This window comes from Zeus faber (genome assembly GCF_960531495.2).
Source record: "Zeus faber genome assembly, chromosome: 21".
NCBI classification, from domain to species: Eukaryota; Metazoa; Chordata; class Actinopteri; order Zeiformes; family Zeidae; genus Zeus; species Zeus faber.
In genome coordinates, this window is record NC_137208.1 from 18,673,197 (window position 1) to 18,691,850 (window position 18,654).

At 46.0% G+C, this 18,654-nt stretch overlaps 2 protein-coding genes across 2 annotated transcripts in view; both read left to right on the forward strand.

The window, feature by feature from the left end:
• Positions 1–9,798, forward strand: part of tmcc3 (transmembrane and coiled-coil domain family 3) — a 25,795-nt gene extending 15,997 nt beyond the window's left edge. Inside the window, exons 2-5 of the mRNA XM_080022505.1 lie at positions 3,203–3,373; positions 3,843–4,639; positions 5,179–5,314; positions 6,636–9,798. Of these exons, the coding sequence (XP_079878631.1) occupies positions 3,203–3,373; positions 3,843–4,639; positions 5,179–5,314; positions 6,636–6,938 (1,407 nt within the window). The 3' untranslated portion in view covers positions 6,939–9,798. The remainder of the gene's footprint in view (positions 1–3,202; positions 3,374–3,842; positions 4,640–5,178; positions 5,315–6,635) is intronic.
• Positions 9,799–12,056: 2,258 nt separating this feature from the next.
• eri1 (exoribonuclease 1) lies at positions 12,057–18,210 on the forward strand. The gene is made up of 7 exons (XM_080022240.1): positions 12,057–12,386; positions 12,831–13,006; positions 15,625–15,841; positions 15,925–16,008; positions 16,129–16,238; positions 16,361–16,475; positions 17,438–18,210. The coding sequence occupies exons 1-7, from the start codon at positions 12,312–12,314 to the stop codon at positions 17,678–17,680; spliced, it is 1,020 nt and encodes a 339-aa protein (XP_079878366.1). The 5' UTR covers positions 12,057–12,311; the 3' UTR covers positions 17,681–18,210.
• Positions 18,211–18,654: the final 444 nt, after the last annotated feature.

An 18,654-nucleotide genomic window follows, 5' to 3' on the forward strand; every position in this document is an offset into this window, starting at 1 on the left:
CTTTGCCCGGTCAACTCGCCTGGACCACATATCTTTTTTCCAAAAAACAACTCTCTCGTACGCTCGTCATCAGCTGTTCTGACACAATCTCTGCCATCTTGTCAATCCTGCCTTTGACTGAGTTATCAGACAATGAGAGGATGTTGATTCGCTTGCACGCCTTCTCTCCCGACATCACCCCCACGATCACTTTTGTGGCAGGAAGAATTAAATTCTCCCCGATTGTACGCGGCTTACCAGGCTTGGCTATGAGTCCGGCGACCCAATAGGACGCTTCCGCTGCGTTCTCAGTGCCCATACATGATGTTTCAATGACTTTCCTCTTGCCCTGATACTCCTTGAGTTTATTATCGAAAAATTCAAGCAGCGTGGACATGTCCTGTTGGTGTTTTGTCTCGAGGTGACAGCGCAGTTTACATGGCTTCAGGGCTTCGTTTGATAAAATCTCGGAACACACCAAGCACACGGGTTCGTCTTCCGTGCCTGTCCAAAAAAGTCCCAATGATAAATATTCAGTGCTATACTTTCTTTTTTGTTTGACAGGTGGGACTTCCCTTGAGGATGATGTGTCAATGGCTTCTTTTCTTTTCAGTGTGCCTGATGCTATCCAACGTTCCATTTTGATTATCACCTCAAGTTAAAAAATGTACAGGTGCACGTCGATCGTGGTCCGGCTTGGACGTAGTACGCCCTACCATAAGTTCCTATCTATCAGTGATGATGCATTTTTGAAGGTTTTAAATAAAAAATACCATGAATGATTATTTTTTATTTTACATTTAAAAACGTTTGTGTAATTAATAATTTTGTATTTCTTTTTTCAATAAAATCTATGTGTTTTGCCCATGATTTGGCGGTGATATGCGTGTGCGCATGCATATGGTCAATGTCTATTTGGGTGGTGGGGGAAAAAAAGAAAATAACAAAACGTCTAGTTTTTGCCCATGGCAGTGGGGCTTCAAAAGAGGCTGCACTTGCGCGTTACATGCAGCCTGTCAAGAAAACCTTAAATTCCATCACCGTGGCAGCTCACTTTAAAGCTGGCAGTTCCCGATAAGCAGATTCCACCCTTGCGCCTTTTTTCTCTCACATCCACATCCATTCATAACATTTAAATACCACTGCAGTTTAATAGCCTACTGTAAGTGGGAAAATTCAGTTTCATCGCTTCAAAAGGCTGCATGCCGCGATGTGTTTGTGTATGATGTGCGTTCACCCATCTGTGGTATGACCTCAATGGTCTCCATGTAGACCAGGGTCACAGGAGCCATAGTGACCAGATTGCTGCCCTGTTTAGCAGACACATGTGTCCTCTGTGGGGGCATATGGTGACTTTGTGGTGTGTGTGTGTGTGTGTGTGTGTGTGTGTGTGTGTGTGTGTGTGTGTGTGTGTGTGTGTGTGTGTGTGTGTGTGTGTGTGTGTGTGTAAACTCTCCCTCCCCTGCTCAAAAACCACCGCGGACCCACTTTTCCCATCTCACTCCTGTACGTGTGTGGGTTGCTGAGTGTGAATTACAGCCACTAGTATGTTTCCTCACCTAAATCCCCAAAACCCGGCAGATTTCAGGCCAGGCTGCAGTGCCTGCAGTGGAATGTATGATCCAATTGCGAGTGGAAGAGATAGCGATTGAAGTTAATATCTAGATCGAGTGTGTGAGTGGGATTGACAAGTAACAGGGTAAATATGTATATATCGATTTCAAAGACACTCATAATAGTATACACTCTCTCACTCTCTTGATCTCTCTCTCTCTCTCTCTCTCTTTCTTTCTCTCTCTGGCTTTCCCACACTCTATTTAGCCCCGGACAGACATTCCTGGCTTTCTGTTTGCACCATCTGGTATGTACATGTGAGTGTGCATAATTGGGAGGTACTGATAATAGATATTGCTAACGGATGTCGATCTATAATTGTTTAGTAACCCTGAGTATCCCTACCAAATATGTTGGACAAAAGAAAAGTGATTCAACACACACGTATAAACTTACAGCATTAAAACTAACAGTCTAGGCAGGGAGAAGTGATTGCTCGTGACAACCATCATTATAACAGACAGTGGTCATTATTCAGAACGAACAGACCCCTGATTACTGCTATTGACCAATCAGAAGAGAGTATTCTACTGAGCTGTGTAATAATAACAAATTTTCTGCGAGTGTTACATCTGTCCTGAAGGGCATCGTGAAGTACAGAACTTAGAATGAATTTGTTTGTCTGTATGAACTTGTGCCTTAAAAAAAAAAAACAGAGGGAGAGAGAAATACCTTTGTAAATAAATGCCTGCGTGGTATTCAAGCTGCGGTTCACACACCGCTAGCAGCCAAGAACGGCGATTCTTCAGATCGCATGACAAGCTACAGTACTCAAAGCCACGGGGCACGGCTAAAAGTGCACTCAATTTTTTTACATTTCATAAGAAAACAAGACAGAACGCCGGACTCGGGTGTCGGTGTTTGGGTCCGGGAGGCTCGTCTAGCAGTGGTTGCCGATGGGTGCTCGGCTGCCGTGGCAACAGGAGTTGTACTAACATTTTAGGTTCCCCTTATGTAATCATCTGCAGTCGTCGACACAAAGTGCAGAAGAGGCATTAAGAGGTTGTTTGTTTGGAGCCTGGAGGCTGAGCTCTGGAGAGAGAGAGAGAGAGAGAGAGAGAGAGAGAGAGAGAGAGAGAGAGAGAGAGAGAGAGAGAGAGAGAGAGAGAGAGAGAGAGAGAGAGAGCCCTGCTTTTGTTCTCCTGTCTTTCAGGCTAAACCCGGAGCAAACCTCATTAAGGCCGCGCTTGATAAAGGCTGTGCACGAATGCCAAAAACATGTCTCCCTTCCCGCTCCCGCTGTGATTTTCTGCTACTTGTGTTTTTCTTTCTCTCCAAATCTGACTTCAGGAAAGCTCATCTCCTCTGGATGAAAAGATTATAGTCAGATTAGGTTTCCACCGGCAATCGCCCTGCGTCTCAGCGGCATAGTGAACTCCCGGCAGCAAACAGTTATTGCATGTGGACACATTTAATCGAGGTTATTTATCTCCTTCGATTGCGGAAGTGAGGGGATAAGGTCTTTTGTTGACGATCCAAGTTTTTCGGATTCAAGCTGGCCTGCCATTATCTCGGCCGCGCCCGACATGCAACGATAAGCACTTTGATTTTCTCTCTCGGTCTTCAGTCTATTTTCATCCCTTTGTTTGGCCTGTCATCTGCTTCCCAGGCAGAGCGCAGCGGCTGCGATGGCAACATCCTCAGCATCCCGGTGCCGATGCGGCGCGGCGGCTCCGAGTCCAACCTGGACGTGGTGGACGGCACCAGGCTGGGCGGGGTGGGCCTGGACTTCACCAAGGGAGCCCTGGGCATCGACGTCCTGCAGCAGAAGATCCTCAAGGTCCGACAGGAGATGCTCTCTCTGTTGCTTTGTACTGCCGGTCGTGTGGGCCCGGTCAATACGCAGCACATCCTTATTGTTTCCTTGTGGCTTTACGTACCTAGAGGTGTTTATTATAGACACACAAAATAGTGCAAGGTTCACCAATTCTTCTGACCCATGCTGGAATAGGATCAATTGGATACAAGCTGAACAAGCTGTATGTGAGAATACAGATGCAGAAATCCAATATTTTAGTTTGTTTTTCTGCACATCATTTTAGATGTCTCTTGGGAGAACAATAAATAATATTATAACATTGTGTTCTCATGCCCCGAAACGAATGCTCAAAGTCTGTATCATGTAGAGGAAGTAGGAAATTGCTGCACAGTACTCAGTGTTGGACGATACTTCCAGTTTAAGAATCTAAATGTGTATGGAGCCATCCCTACTTCCACCTACCATCATACTCTTGCTCTTCACCCGCCAGGTGACGGAGCAGATCAAGGTGGAGCAGGCTAACCGCGACCAGCACCTGGCGGAGTACGTGAAGCTGGTGAACAGCGCCGACAAGCAGCAGCTGGCGCGGATCCGGCAGGTGTTCGAGAAGAAGAACCAGAAGTCGGCCCAGAGCCTTGGGCGGCTGCAGCAAAAGCTGGAGCAGTACCACCGCCGCATGAAGGAGGGCGAGAGCAATGGCAAGCACAGCCACAAGGACGTTAGCGGTGGCGGCCACCGGGAGTCCGGGACGCACAGCAAGGAGGGCAGCCTGCGGGATGTGAGCGCCGCGGGAGCGGGGCGCCACCCGGCACTGGACAAGGTGAAGACCATAGGACCCGGCGTGTCACTCTCGCCGCCATTCTTCTTCAACAAGTCGCGGGAGTTTGCCAACCTCATCCGCAACAAGTTCGGCAGCGCCGACAACATCGCCCACCTGAAGAGTTCCATGGAGGCGGGGGCGGGGCTCCAGGCGGAGGGCGGGGCCCGGGCGCTGAGTGGCAGTGCCACCACTGTGGCCAAGACCGCCAAGTACCCCAGCGACGACGAGTGCTCTATCGGCACGTCGGCCTCGGCCGACTCCAACGGCAACCCGGCAGGGGAGTCCGGGTCGGGTGGTGGGGGTCCGGGCCGGTCGGAAACTCACGGCCGCCTGGGGGAGGTGCTGGAGGTGGTCCGGGAGATCAGGGAGGCCCAGGCGCAGCTGGCAGAAGACATGGACACCATGAAGGCCCAGTTCAAAAGAGACTACAGCTACTTCACACAGACACTACAGGAGGAGAGATACAGGTAAATGTAACACACACACACACACACACACACACACACACACACACACACACCAACTGTATACTATTCAGTGGCACTTGAGTAAATTAATTGAATATGTTTCTTTCTCCATTACAAATAAATTCTCTAACGCTGAAATAACTCATTTCATGCTCGATGCCCAACAGACTTTTTATTAATTCAATAATAAACTCCTTTATATGAGAGGCGTGCTGTAAACATTTCTGCTTCGTACTTTCAAAGGCTTTTTTTGATGATTCATGGGGCCTATGCTATAATTTTGTGTACACTGAAAACAGAGAGGCGTACCCGCAAACTCCAGGCTGTTAGCAGTGTCAACTAAGGCAAACGAGTTTCCATGGCCATACTTTAATAGTGGCTAAGCTGCTACACAGCTAGACGCCCACACACTCTCTCAATTATGCATCATTTTTCTCCCTCCATTTTGGCTCTCTTTACCAACCTACTCCTTCTGTGTGGGTGTGTGGGTGTGCCCGCGGGGCTGTCTCTTTCGCTCTGTCTGTCTCTCTCTTCGTCAGGTATGAGAGGTTGGAGGACCAGTTAAATGACCTGACGGAGCTCCACCAGCATGAGACCAGCAATCTGAAGCAGGAGCTGGCCAGCATAGAGGAAAAGGTGGCATACCAGGCCTATGAGAGGGCCAGAGACATACAGGTACATGGAAACAGTATGTGTGCACTAAATGCACCCTGTAATGTACTACCGTATACTGGTATACTTGGTCTCCAGTCATGTTTCCGTCACTGAATAGCCACGTCAAAGTCATTGTTAAAATGCAATGTTTACTGTGTATCATTTACTGTCGCTACGTCCCCAACAGCGATAGGACAAACAGGGGACAACAGGGGGAGGTGAATTGCAAACACTAAAAGATTAACTATTAAACGGTCAATTGAATCACTCGGAATCATACGTTTATATCCTCTTAATAGCTTCTCTTCAGTTTGCTGTTCGCGCTCAACATAAGCAAAGTACGGGATAATTACCCTCTGGCTGCACTTTATCCCGCTTATTACACAAAATAAAATAATATACTCAGAGGGAATATTGATTTGAAATGGTTTTAAGACTAGGATGTGTAGTTTTTAGAGCTGTCAATCAATTCAAATATTGAATCGCGATTAATCACATTCTTGGTCCATAGTTAATCGATGAATCGCTTTTTTTTTTATCCGTTCAAAATACCTTCAAGGGATATTTTTCAAGCGTTTAATACTCTTATCAACGTGGGAGTGGACAAATATGCTTGCTTTATGTGAATGTATGTTTATTGGAAATCAATCAGTTCAAATAATATTAATAATGATACTCAACTTGTTTTCAGCGATTACATAGACGTTTATCGAAGATCGGCAAATGCAAAGCTGCAAACCAAATAAAAAGTCCGTAACAACATAGCGGGGAAAAAAAGAGAATTTGTTTTTAGTTAAAACTAATTTGCGTTAACGTGTTATTATCCCGGTAACTTTGACAGCCGTAATAGTCGTATAACTAGTGTGTCTAACACCGTGGTGCGCTCAGCTATTACAAAGCTTCCGCTGAGAAATAGTCTGCAACAACATAAACACTGCAAAAATACTTTGCCCTTCTTATGACTAAACTATTAACTGCTACTAATGCTTAAAATGGAAATACCCACATTCATCGTTTTAAAGTCTTCCGTTGTAGTTTCAGTGAAGTGTCACTAGATGTAGCCACTAGCTTGTGCTAGCTAGTGTTAGCATGTAGCATCAATCTTGGGATGTGAATCCAGGCAGAGAAGAGGTTCCAATGGTCATTATTAACAGGCCAGTGGTCGTAATTCAGAAATAACTCACCACCGATTCCACATAGCACTGTAATAACGGTGGTTAGTCAATAAGGTAAATCCAAGCAACACAGGCAAGCGATAGTCACCTTGCATATCGGTCAAAAATCGGTGAACTCCCGCTGCCATAACGTTGCATTTGTATGCGGTGTGCATGGTGGCCTACAGGAGGCGCTGGAGTCGTGCCAGACACGGGTGTCCAAGCTGGAGCTGCAGCAGCAGCAGCAGCAGACGGTGCAGGTGGAGAACACGGACGCCAAGGTGCTGCTGGGGAAGTGCATCAACATCATGCTGGCCATCGTCACGGTGATCCTGGTGTGCGTCTCCACGGCGGCCAAGTTCACGGCGCCGCTGCTGCGGAGCCGTCTCCACCTGGCGCTCACCTGCGTGGGCGTGTCCCTGCTGGCCCTGCTGTGGAAGAACTGGGAGCACCTGCAGTGTGCGCTGGAGCGCCTGCTGCTGCCGCACTGAGCCGCCAACCCAGCACATGCACGCACGCGCGCCCACACCTCGTCCGAAGGTGGTGGCGTGCGTTGGCGGTGAAGGGGTTTTAGACGGTACCTCACACCAACCCAGGGTCGGCCTCACCCTCAGGTGGTCCACAGTGTCTGGATGACACCCACCCAGAGAGCTGTGAAGACCCCCCCCCCCCCTGCTCAGGAAGACTTTCCCGAGGGATGAAGTCCAAACTAAACTAAACCCACTGGCGTGAGGCGTGGACGGCGTGGTGTGACAGAATCTGTCGTGGCGAACGCTGTCCGCCACGACTCAAGATCCGGAGGGAGATGAGCTAAGTGGAAGCCCCTTTGTGGAATATTAAGTGGAATCGACCCATCGACAGACATGCCACACTGAGGCCAAAGCACGCGACGGGCTTGTGGAATACGTGTGTGTCTGTGCGTTTTCGCGTGTCGAAAAAGAGCATGTCGTACAGGTGGTTGTGTACAGTAAACCTTGAGTTAAGCTTTAAATCGCGGGAAGATCCGAGTACTGTCGTATGTCACGCTGCCGCCGACGGCCCCTTTATGGAAATAACTTGTTGAGACCCTCCGAGGAGCTCGAATGGTCGTCTTTATTTATATTATTATCTTTTTTTTTTTTTTTAACTCGACGGAAGCCGCTCCCGGTTCGACAAGACTCAAACACACTAAGTCAGAACGGGAACCCTCACGGGGTACCGGTAACCTTTCTTTCGGCGGATGGCTTCGAGAGCACTCGCAGGAAGCGCGCTCCCACGCATCTCGCTCTTAAAGGTCGCCGATTGCGTTCCTTTTCAACAAGTTTGATAACTGGTCTCCGAGATCCCCGAAACATGTCTTTGAAGTTGTTATTTTTTAATTTTTTATTTATTTATTTTTTTCCTCACTGAAAATACCACTCAGAATACTCGTTCTAGCCATTCGAACATGCCTCTATACCCCTCTGTTTCAGTCCTCCGACAGGACAGCTGGTGCTGATTCCTCTTTCAGGAAAGGTTTTGTGGCCGGTCCCGTGTTGTAGAAACTAAGTGGTTTATCACGCACGCACAGGTTTTTGCCAACTGAAGGTGGGACGTTGCCATCAATAATAAACTCTATCCACGCAGCTCTTCTGTCCTCTGAGGCCGGGGGGCGATGCGGCGGTGTGTGCTGGTCTGTGCAGCCAACAACAGATCAGTTCCCATTCTTAGCTTCGACATAACGCTAGTGGGCCCGGCAGGTTGTGAGAAAAAGAAAAATGGCGAGTTCTCAAGCCGTGGGTGGAGATACTCAGATGGGAGCCGCTGTTATTCCAAGGAGCCCCCACTTGACGTAGCAGGGGGGAGTCAAATCTGAACGGTTTGTTTCACCACATGTTTTTCTGAAATGGACAGCTCACAAAAAAAAACACTGACCGTGTTGTCTTATTTCACAGTTTGTGTGTCAGTACAGTAGACCCATTAGAGACCCAAATGTATGTGCACAACCACTGCAAAAGTGAGTTTTTCCATCATCGGTGACCACTTTTACTTTTACAGCGATCTGAGACGGGTTACTTTTTGCACAGATTGTGGAACGGGAATCCCAAATGAGCGAGTCACGTCGCAGCCACTGTGCAAACACATGAAGTTACTACATAACAGCGAGTCGTCTCTCGATGATGACAATCCAGCTGAAGGCTGATCACACTGCACTGTACGCCGCTGTGGTGGACAAAGGGGCGTGGTCAGGCACCGGCTGCGGGACGCCGACAGCACGGCTCCCCTTGAGGCAGGGAGATTTTCGTAATGCTTGTCTGTCTTGCAGTGGGGGTCGGCGCATGGGCTCGTCAGCCGCCCGGCAGCGGAACGCCATTCCTCCTGCGCCCGAGATGATCATTATCAACCTCATTATTATAATAATCAGCATTTGTTATTGATACTTGTGGCCAGCGTACCTTATCGTTCAAGGTGACAATAAAAAACCCCCATCATGTTGGCGCACCACGGCCAGAGAGACTCTGTCTCCCTCCCTTAACCCTTACCTGTGGGCAGAGACCCCCACAGTCTTACATCACCTAATGGACGCTAATGAACCGATCAGCGAAATGAGCATTGGTAGGGGTGTTTGTTCCGATCCTTCGGATCCGGCACAAGCGCTATGAACCGCCTTCGTTTTAGCGTTTCCTTGGGGTTCGGTGGCGTGATGCAAGTTTTTCACTGTGCGTATCGTCGTTTTTTTGCTCTTTAAAAGGAGCGATGGTTACTCCCAGCCGTCGCCGCTTGGGGGAACAAAGCCACGGGTGTTTCATGTGTGTTTTCGGTCATAGACACTGGTTGTTGAATTGCCTTTTTTCTTCTTTTTCTCTTTTTATACCACGTGATCAGAGCAAAACGTACAAAAGCCTTTAAATGCTATTTTCCAATCCGAGATGGAGCAGAGCAGATTCCCCTCGGCATTTCCCTTGAATCACTGTGACGACGGGAATGACAAATGGACATCACGGGAGCCGCACTTTCTCGATATGCATCCTGCCAGGATTCCTGAAAGTCTTTGTTGTTGTCCTGGTTTTCTTGTTCTATTGCTGTTGTTGTTGTTGTTGTTGTTGTTGTTGTTTCCTGTTCTTTTTATGAGTGTTTGTGTGATTTTGGAGATCTTTGCGTGTCCACTGTAAGGTTGCAACCCAATGTCACCCCAGTCCATTCTTTTGGACCAATCTGCGTTCCAAATTGAATCCAAAGACTATTTCACAGACTATTTCGTGGTTCCAGGGAAGGAGTGGAAATGACTCTTCTCAAAAAATGGCAACTTTAAATTCTAATGTGTTTGTTAGGGAATTGTTTTGTTTACTTTTGTTCAGAGAAGAAAAATAAATGAAAATATATATTTTTTAAGTTGTTCCTTATTTTTCCATGCCTTCCACTCGTCTATTTTGTTTGTAATGGGGAGACCGATGATTAGATTAGTTTAATTTGTTTAGGGCGGCGTAGGAGGCAGATCAGTAGCCGGGAGCAAACCGCCTTTCACATACAGCATTAGAAGGAGTTTCTACATAATATCGCTGGCACAACAGCAAAGATTCAGGGTATGCAGATGTAAGAATAAATGAAGTAAATGAAGAAGGACATATTTATTTTTACATACTATACGTGTGCGTCAAACCCAGCGTCCAGCGTTGTCTTAATGACTGCCATGTACTTGCATTCTGCATCTGTCCATTGAAACTGACCAGACACATGATGTGTCACATTTTGAAACTCTCATCTGATCTAGGGACGGAGTTGTAGGCCACGTACCGCATATAAAACATTTTTTTGGAAGTGATTTTTTTATGACAGCAGTGGCAGAAAATGATCCCCTGCCTGAAAAAGCTCTGCACTTTGGACCCACAAGGAACACAGAGAGTGGACTCAACCAGCAGCATGAGGGTTTCATGGTGAATCGCACCAGTTGCCAGTCATTTTTCCTTTCTAAATGTTTATTTTTTTAAATCTGCTAAGGTCAATTAAGAAATGACCCAAAGCACAGTGGTTTGGAGAAAGGGCAACATCATTAACCTGAGATTTGATAATCACTTAAGGTTCAGGGACCACGTGGAAAATGGGAAAGCTGTAGTGGATTGCCCTGGACTCAACAAGGGCGGTGCCACACATCCCGTCACCAGTGGATGCCCTCTGCCCAGGTCAATCTCCATCACATCCCAGGAGCAACACAAATGTAATAGAACTCTGATTATTATTGTTGATGGATGTTTGCGTGAATCCTGCAGCGTCTCTACCATCTTTTCTACATTTTGACAAAAGCCCACAACATATCACTTCAATCTCTGCGGAATATTAAATAAGAAGGGTTTCTCAGAACCCAGACCCAGACATACTGTACATTTGTCTGACCTGTGGCTATGGAGAGATAAATTAAGTTTCTTTTTAATAGAATTTCCCTCCATGTGACCATCACAAGATAGCAGATGGCTATGATGTAGACATTTTTTTTTTTTTTACAGTTTTGAGAGTCTATTATGTCCCAAAAATGTAACTAAATAATAATTAAATAATACATACATACATACATACATACATACATACATACATACATACATAAATAATGAATAAATAAATACAAACATACGTACATACATACATACACGAAACACCGTCCCATACCATAGAAAACGCGCATGTCAGGCTTTACTTTAGCCTACACGCCCCCCTAGTGGTAATTTATTTTAATTATTGGATGTCTCCATTTGCGCCACTGAAAGATGCAGTTGCATTGGCATTTTCATTCTTATTCTTATTCTTCTTCTTCTTATTATTATTATTACCATGTGAAAGGATATTTGATGGCGAACTGTTATTAAATGGAAAATTACAAGGAAAATGCAACTGCAGCACAATGGGAAACAAAACACGAACTGTGTTGGAAAGAAAGAAAGAAAGAAAGAAACAGTCTTTAATCGTCACACCACACTACAACACATGCTTGCACACACACACACATGCACATGCTTGATGGTGGCCGGTGAAATGGCTCCTCTGCTTTTGACCCATCCTGGCTTGTCCTTCCTCCGGGGGCACAGCCAGGAGCAGTGGGCAGCATACGTGGACGCGCCCGGGGACCAGGTGATAAGTGTCCATCGCTGGTCAGACGATGATGGATGCATGTTTTTGGTGGGGTTCCTTACTGACGTGAGGTGGAGGAAACCCCATGTGAGCACGGGGAGAACATGCAAACTCCACACAGAAAGGCTCCTATTTGGGAGATAACCCGGCAGAGCACGGTGCCAACAGCGCCCCAGGCGGGAATCGAACCCAGGACCTTCTAATTATTGGCACGAGTCCGAGTCCGAGCACGAGTCCATCCATTCAGCCAAAACACATGAAATACCATGAAAGAAATTCAACTTAAATCATTTTGCTTTTGTTTTTACTGCTTTAACTTCAACTTAACTGTCAGTCAACTTTTTAATTGCGAGTCGCTGTGGAGAAAAGCGAATCTGCATCCACGCTCCCCGCCGCCCGGTGGCGGTAATGCACCGCTTCGTTGCTTGCCAGCCGCCGGTAAAGTCAGCAGAGGAGCAGGCGAACGACGTCACGGCACGACCGGAAGTCGTCAAAGTTGGCGCGACCGAAAGTTTCTGGCCAACCCAACTCTCCAGCGCTGCGGGAGCGAGGTGTCCCCCCCCCCCCTCCGAGTTCCTTTCGCGAATGGCATATTTTTGGATTCAGTTGAGAGAACGCTGACATTTTGCTTTCGACTGGATTCGGGGGCGGGGGAAGAAACAACCACCCAAACGTTGCCCGCCAAGCTGCACGGAAACGTTAGCTCAAGCACCGTTAGCCGCCGTTTGCCGCCAGCCGCCTGAACAGCTTGAATCCGGAGCGCTGTCTCTGCTATCCAAGGGCGAATGGATGAACACAAGGAGAATTTGAACGATTTCAATGACAACCTGAAAATGTCAAATGCAAGTGAAAACGAAAAGGTAGGTATCGTCTCCCGTTGTCTCGTATATTATAACATGTTTTACGATTAACTGGGGAGAGTTTGGTTACAACAGCACCACCCGTGTAGAGGTACAGACCGATAGGGCAGTGTCCACGGGCGGTCTCATACCTGGCAGGTTGCTCGCCAAATCAAAGAAACAATAATGACGGTAACACGACGACGTCACTGGCCTTACACCAACCAGGAGGTCCTCCGTAGACTCAATGAAACCATAAAGAGCTCCACTGTCAAATAAAAGAAAGAGACAACCTTAAAACGAAAGTAGACATCCTCCACAGTCAGACCGGTGTTGTAGTTGGCGGCACCCTGACTCGGATTGCTTCTCACACAGACAATTTAGAAGTGTAGATCTTTTGCTTTTGTTTTTGTCTTCTACATTGCAATGAATGGAGAACTCCCCCCTCCCCAATGCTGATGACAGGTTTGTAGAGGGAGAAGCAGCCCGGAAGAAGCCAGTCCATCCGCAGTGCTCTCCCAGACCACGGGCGAATTCAGTGATCCCGTTTACAAAGAGATCGCAGTGGCTAACGGCCAGATCAACCGCATGACCAGGGACGAACTGAGGGACAAACTGGAAGAGCTGAAGCTTGACACGAGGTGAGGGGCGTTGATAATACATTTGTGTCATGCCGAGGTTGAAATCGTCCCCAGAGAGCCTCACAGAGATGAATGGAGAATTGCAATTCGAAACAGCATAACTTAACAATTACATTTTTGCTTGTTTGAGATTTTTCCAGTCAAATAACCTACATGGGACAAAGCGCTATTTCCTTTACAACAGAAGCTAGTGCTGGGCAGAAGGACTACTTTGGGTTTGTCAATATATTCAAGTCAGTATCAAGTTATTTGATTCGGTGTTTAATCCACCAGAGGGCAGTCCATGCAAATATAAATATACACTCACCGGCCACTTTATTAGGTGCACCTGTTCTATTGCTTGTTAACCCAAATAGCTAATCAGCCAATCACATGGCAGCAACTCATTGCATTAAGGCATGTAGACATGACGAGGATGACTTGCTAAAGTTCCAACCGAGCATCAGAAGGGGGAAGGAAGAGGATTTAAGTGACTTTAAACATGGCAACGTTGTTGGTGCCAGACGGGCTGGTCTGAGTATTTCAGAAACTGCCGACCTACTGGGATTTTCACGCACAACCATCCCTAGGGTTTACAGAGAATGGTCCGAAAAAGAGAAAATATCCAGTGAGCGGCAGTTGTGTGGACAAAAATGTCTTGTTGATGTCAGAGGAGAATGGGCAGACTGGTTCAAGACGATAAAAAGGCAACAGTTACTCAAATAACCACTTGTTACAACCAAGGTTTGCAGAATACCATCTCTGTGGAACCTTGAAGCAGAAGGGCTACAGCAGCAGAAGACCACACCGGGTACCATTCCTCTCAGCTAAGAACAGGAAACTTGAGGCTACAATTCGCACAGGCTCACATAAAATGGACAATAGAAGATTGGAAAAACGTTGCCCGGTCTGATGAGTCTCGATTTCAGCTGCGACGTTCAGATGGTAGGGTCAGAAGTTGGCGTAAACAACATGAAAGCATGGATCCATCCTGCCTTGTATCAACAGTTCAGGCGGGTGGTGGTGGTGTAATGGTGTGTGGGATATTTTCTTGGCACACTTTTGGCCCCTTAGTACCAATTGAGCAGGGTTTAAACGTCACAGCATACCTGAGTATTGTTGCTCACCATGTCCATCCCTTTATGAGCACAGTGTACCCATCTTCTGATGGCTACTTCCAGCAGGATAATGCACCATGTCACAAAGCTCAAATCATCTCAAACTGGTTTCTTGAACTTGACAATGATTTCACTCTACTCCAATGGCCTCCACAGTCACTAGATCTCAATTCAATAGAGCACCTTTGGGATGTGGTGGAACGGGAGATTCGCATCATGGATGTGCAGCCGACAAATCTGCAGCAACTGCTTAATGCGATCATGTCAATATGGACCAAAATCTCTGAGGAATGTTTCCAACACCTTGTTGAATTTATGCCACAAAGAATTAAGGGACTTCTGAAGGCAAAAGGGGGTCCAACCTGGTGCTAGCAAGGTGTACCTAATAAAGTGGCCGGTGAGTGTTTATGAATATGATATATGATTCAAGAGATTTATTTGTCACATACATATACGTACATTCATACATATACCCAGTGATATGTCTTAAGATAGTACCTAATAAAGTGGCCGGTGAGTGTTTATGAATATGATATATGATTCAAGAGATTTATTTGTCACATACATATACGTACATTCATACATATACCCAGTGATATGTCTTAAGATAGTACCTAATAAAGTACTATCTAATCTTATGCTATTGGGGCAGTTATTCAGTATCCATATTCAGTGTTATTTATTTCATGTTTTTGGATGTAAGTTATTAAAGATATTTTTGGCACTCTGTACGATTTGTGATTGACTGGCAACTCTAGGTAGTAAAAGACTTTGGAGAAGAGGATTCCATTGAAGCAGTAGGTACCCTGCAGAACCGGTACATTTCGAGTGAGAATGACTTGTTCCACATGATTAGTTCATAAATTTTTTGTTCATTACTGTCAATTTGACTTCTGACCTTCTACTTCACTTTTCATCCACCATTAGCCACCTTACCTCGGCTGTGACGTATACTTATATACGCCCTTATTTGTAGTTCCACCTTCCCTGGCTCAGTTCACCTGTCTTTCGCGACCTAGAAACTGGAGCTTGTGAAACTTTTAGTGAGTTTTCTCAACATGTCGTGCGATGAGTCTGAGAATACTTCATATACAACTTCATATATTACATTATAGTCAACATTTCCTATCACCTGCTGGTAATTTGTGCAACCGGGGACAGAACGCCACCGCGGCGTCGCTGCAGCCATCAACATTTTAACCGACTTCTTTGTTTATTTGGTCTCACTGAAGGTAAGTGTGCATAAGGAGGACAGACAAGACTCTTCAACATTAAATCTGGGTGGTATATGGTGGCATACGGTTAGAATTTTAGTTGTAAAAGGCATAGCACTAGTGTTTATGGAAATGCTCAAATAAGCGTAGATTGTAATTGCTTTGAATGCAATTAAGAATCTCATTTCATCAATGAGGCTCCAGGGATGTGTGGCCAAAGACTGGATTGGTGGATAATGTATCAATATTGTATGATTTGTGCATGCTCATGCTGTATTGAGTCTCTTTGTTTTGTTGGGGGGAAAAGAGGTGTCAAGGATGTGATGAAGAAGAGGTTGAAGAGCCATTACAAAAGGCAGAAGCTGATGGAGTCCATCGCCGCCGGAGGACCCACCGACCGATACTATGACTATATTTGTGTCGTGGACTTTGAGGCAACCTGTGAGGAGGATAACCCGCCCGACTTTCTCCACGAAATCATCGAGTTCCCCATGGTTCTGATCAACACACACACACTGGAGATTGTAAGTTGTGGGGTCGGGGACAAAGGAAGGCGACAAGTGATAATTCTTCTGAACGCAACGCTTTTTGGTGTCTCCCATTTTAGACGGACACGTTTAGAGAATATGTGAAACCTGAGCTGAACGGACAGCTCTCGGACTTCTGTGTGAAGTTAACGGGAATCACACAGGTTGGTCCAGACACTTTTTACCTTGTCTGTGATGTCATTTCAAGCCTTGATAGCAACTACGACACTATGACATTATCCGTATTCACCTAAAGAATGTATACACGCTCTTTTGTTGAACAGAAAATGGTGGATGAAGCAGACACGTTCCCCACAGTCCTCCAGCGAGTTGTCCACTGGCTTCAGGAGAGGGAGCTAGGAACCAAGTACAAATACGCAATGCTGACCGACGGGTGAGTCCACAAAACACACACACACACACCCTGTCTTTGACATTTTTTGAAACCTAGTGGTCTTTGCTGGGTGTTTTGGATTGGAACAATGTGTAACTGGTTTTTGGAATACCCTCCCCTAGGTCTTGGGATATGAGTAAGTTTCTCAACATCCAGTGTCGCGTCAGCCGGATCAGATATCCTCCGTTTGCTAAGAAGTGGATAAACATCAGGAAATCGTATGGAAACTTTTACAAGGTTTGTACTTGGATTTGAGCACGGTTCGAAACAATACAGCAAACAAAATAAAATCCTAAGAAAGTAAACGTATGAAAGTGTGCCATCTGCATTTTGCTTAGCGTGTCGGGAATACGTTTTTAAAATGCAGCGCCAGTGTCAATAAAGGCCAAATTGTACTTTCTGCCTAGCCGCGAGGGTCCGCATAAATTTTATCAGCACGACTTCCACCTCCCAGATTTTTGGACCACGCAGACTGTACCTGCCCTAGTGATGTTCTTTGGTAGGTTTGTTAACCTGTGTACAAACAACAGAACAGAATAAAAAGAAGAGTTGGCTAGGAAATAAGTGGACAACCGTTACTTCAACATAAACTTTCGGTGTCAGGTTGTATTGAGAGGGGACCCCTATTAACTGCATCCCCATCTTACTAACGGTTATAACTTTATAACAAAACAATAAATAACCCACAACTAATTGTGTTTAATAATGCCACTGAAACACCATGGCACACAACAAATTGTAACACTAATACTTGTCCATTTACAAAATGACACCTACAAACGCATGCTGGGTAGCGTTGCCGCTGGGAGAGGCTCCGTCATCGTTTTTGTAACGTTATTCAAGAACAGAGAGAGGAATGGAGGATGAAGAGAGACCAGTGGCGGAGATCATGCACCATAAGAACTTGTGCCCAGGAGTGTATATGATTAGTTGTCAGGTTCAAGGTTGTCAACCGGTAGCGCCAGTGAAACAGAAGCCAAAGGGTCAGACATTGTTTGCAGAGGCATTTGCGTAAGGCACTGCATATGAGAGGAAAAGCAAATGGTGGCGCGACATTACAAACACGATAACAATCCATAAAATGCAGTCCATTTACCATTTACAATCATGGACAAAATAATTTGTCAAATGAAACACCAGTTTGATGTATCATCAGCTCAGAAGTATCAGAACAACCGTACCGTGTCTGTCTCCTCCAGGTGCCTCGCACTAAGACCAAACTGAGCACCATGCTGGAGAAGCTGGGCCTCAAATACGAAGGCCGCCCGCATTCGGGCCTGGACGACTCGCGCAACATCGCCCGGATCGCCCTGCGCATGCTGCAGGACGGCTGCCAGCTGCGGGTCAATGAGCGCATGCATTTCGGGGAGCTGCTCGCCGTGCCCAGCTCAGCCCCTGTGGAAGGAGCCCCGCCGCCGCAGAACCCCCGCAGCAGGGACTAGAACCCGCCACAAGCCATGACTTGAAAAATCCCCAAGCACTTTTCCAGTCTCGTGAACTCATCTTGCCCATTCAGAAACCCGTGGAGTCCTGCAGTCGGAACGTAAAGGGGCTCCGCCGCCGCGACCACAACACAAAGTTTGCTGCTGCTTTTCACTCTGCTAAAGTTTCGAATTCGGAAACCGTTTCCGTTTTGACCTCGGGTCAGACCGCTCTGTTTAACCTCGATAACCTGCGTTTTTCCCTCCGATTTTTGAGAGGACCACTGAGATCCATGTGCATTTTGCTTTTGCATCCCCAGATGTAAAGTTTACTGGACTATGAAACTCTTGTTCATTTCAAAGCCTGCCCTTTTTAGTGTGGCCTGGAAGAAATCGCACCACGAATCGGCTGTAATTTCGATTTGTGTGCAAGAGATTTTATTTTAATTTTTTTCCTCGTCTATGGACATTGATTGAGGTTTTATTTGATCAAATTCCTCTATTTTAACAGTAATAAATGTTCTCAAAATGCCAAGTTTCTCTTCATCAGAGTACCTTTTGTTTGTCTGTTTGTTATGGAAAGTACACAGCTTCTCAACACAACAGTCGCATTGCTTTCCTGAAGTTGGAAAATGTGTCGTTTCAAACTGTTCTAATATAATATTACGCTGTACCTGGCTGTAAGGAACATCTCCCTACTGAGAAGTCTGGAGTTTCTCAGCTGTCTTATCTTAATCCAAGGGAATGGGTTTTTCATTGAAAGTTTTTTCCATACCGATCTTGACCTTGATTCCTGTAACGCTGTATATACTTATTACTGGCTCTACTAGGTTAAAGGACACAATTCTACTTTAAATTGACATCTGTACAATTCTTTAATCTTGCTCACTGACAAAATAACAGTCAGTGCCGGAAATATTTATGATAAACTGTCCATCTATCTCTATAGATGGACAGATCTTTATCAAGTTCAGCATCTCTGCTAATTTTCCCCA

Excerpts from the sequence above, each read along its gene's own strand:
- eri1 (XM_080022240.1), top strand. The coding sequence starts at position 12,312 with ATGGATGAACACAAGGAGAATTTGAACGATTTCAATGACAACCTGAAA. Across the intron at positions 13,007-15,624 it reads GAGCTGAAGCTTGACACGAG|AGGTGTCAAGGATGTGATGA; the intron begins GTGAGGGGCGTT and ends TGGGGGGAAAAG. Across the intron at positions 16,476-17,437 it reads CGTATGGAAACTTTTACAAG|GTGCCTCGCACTAAGACCAA; the intron begins GTTTGTACTTGG and ends TGTCTCCTCCAG.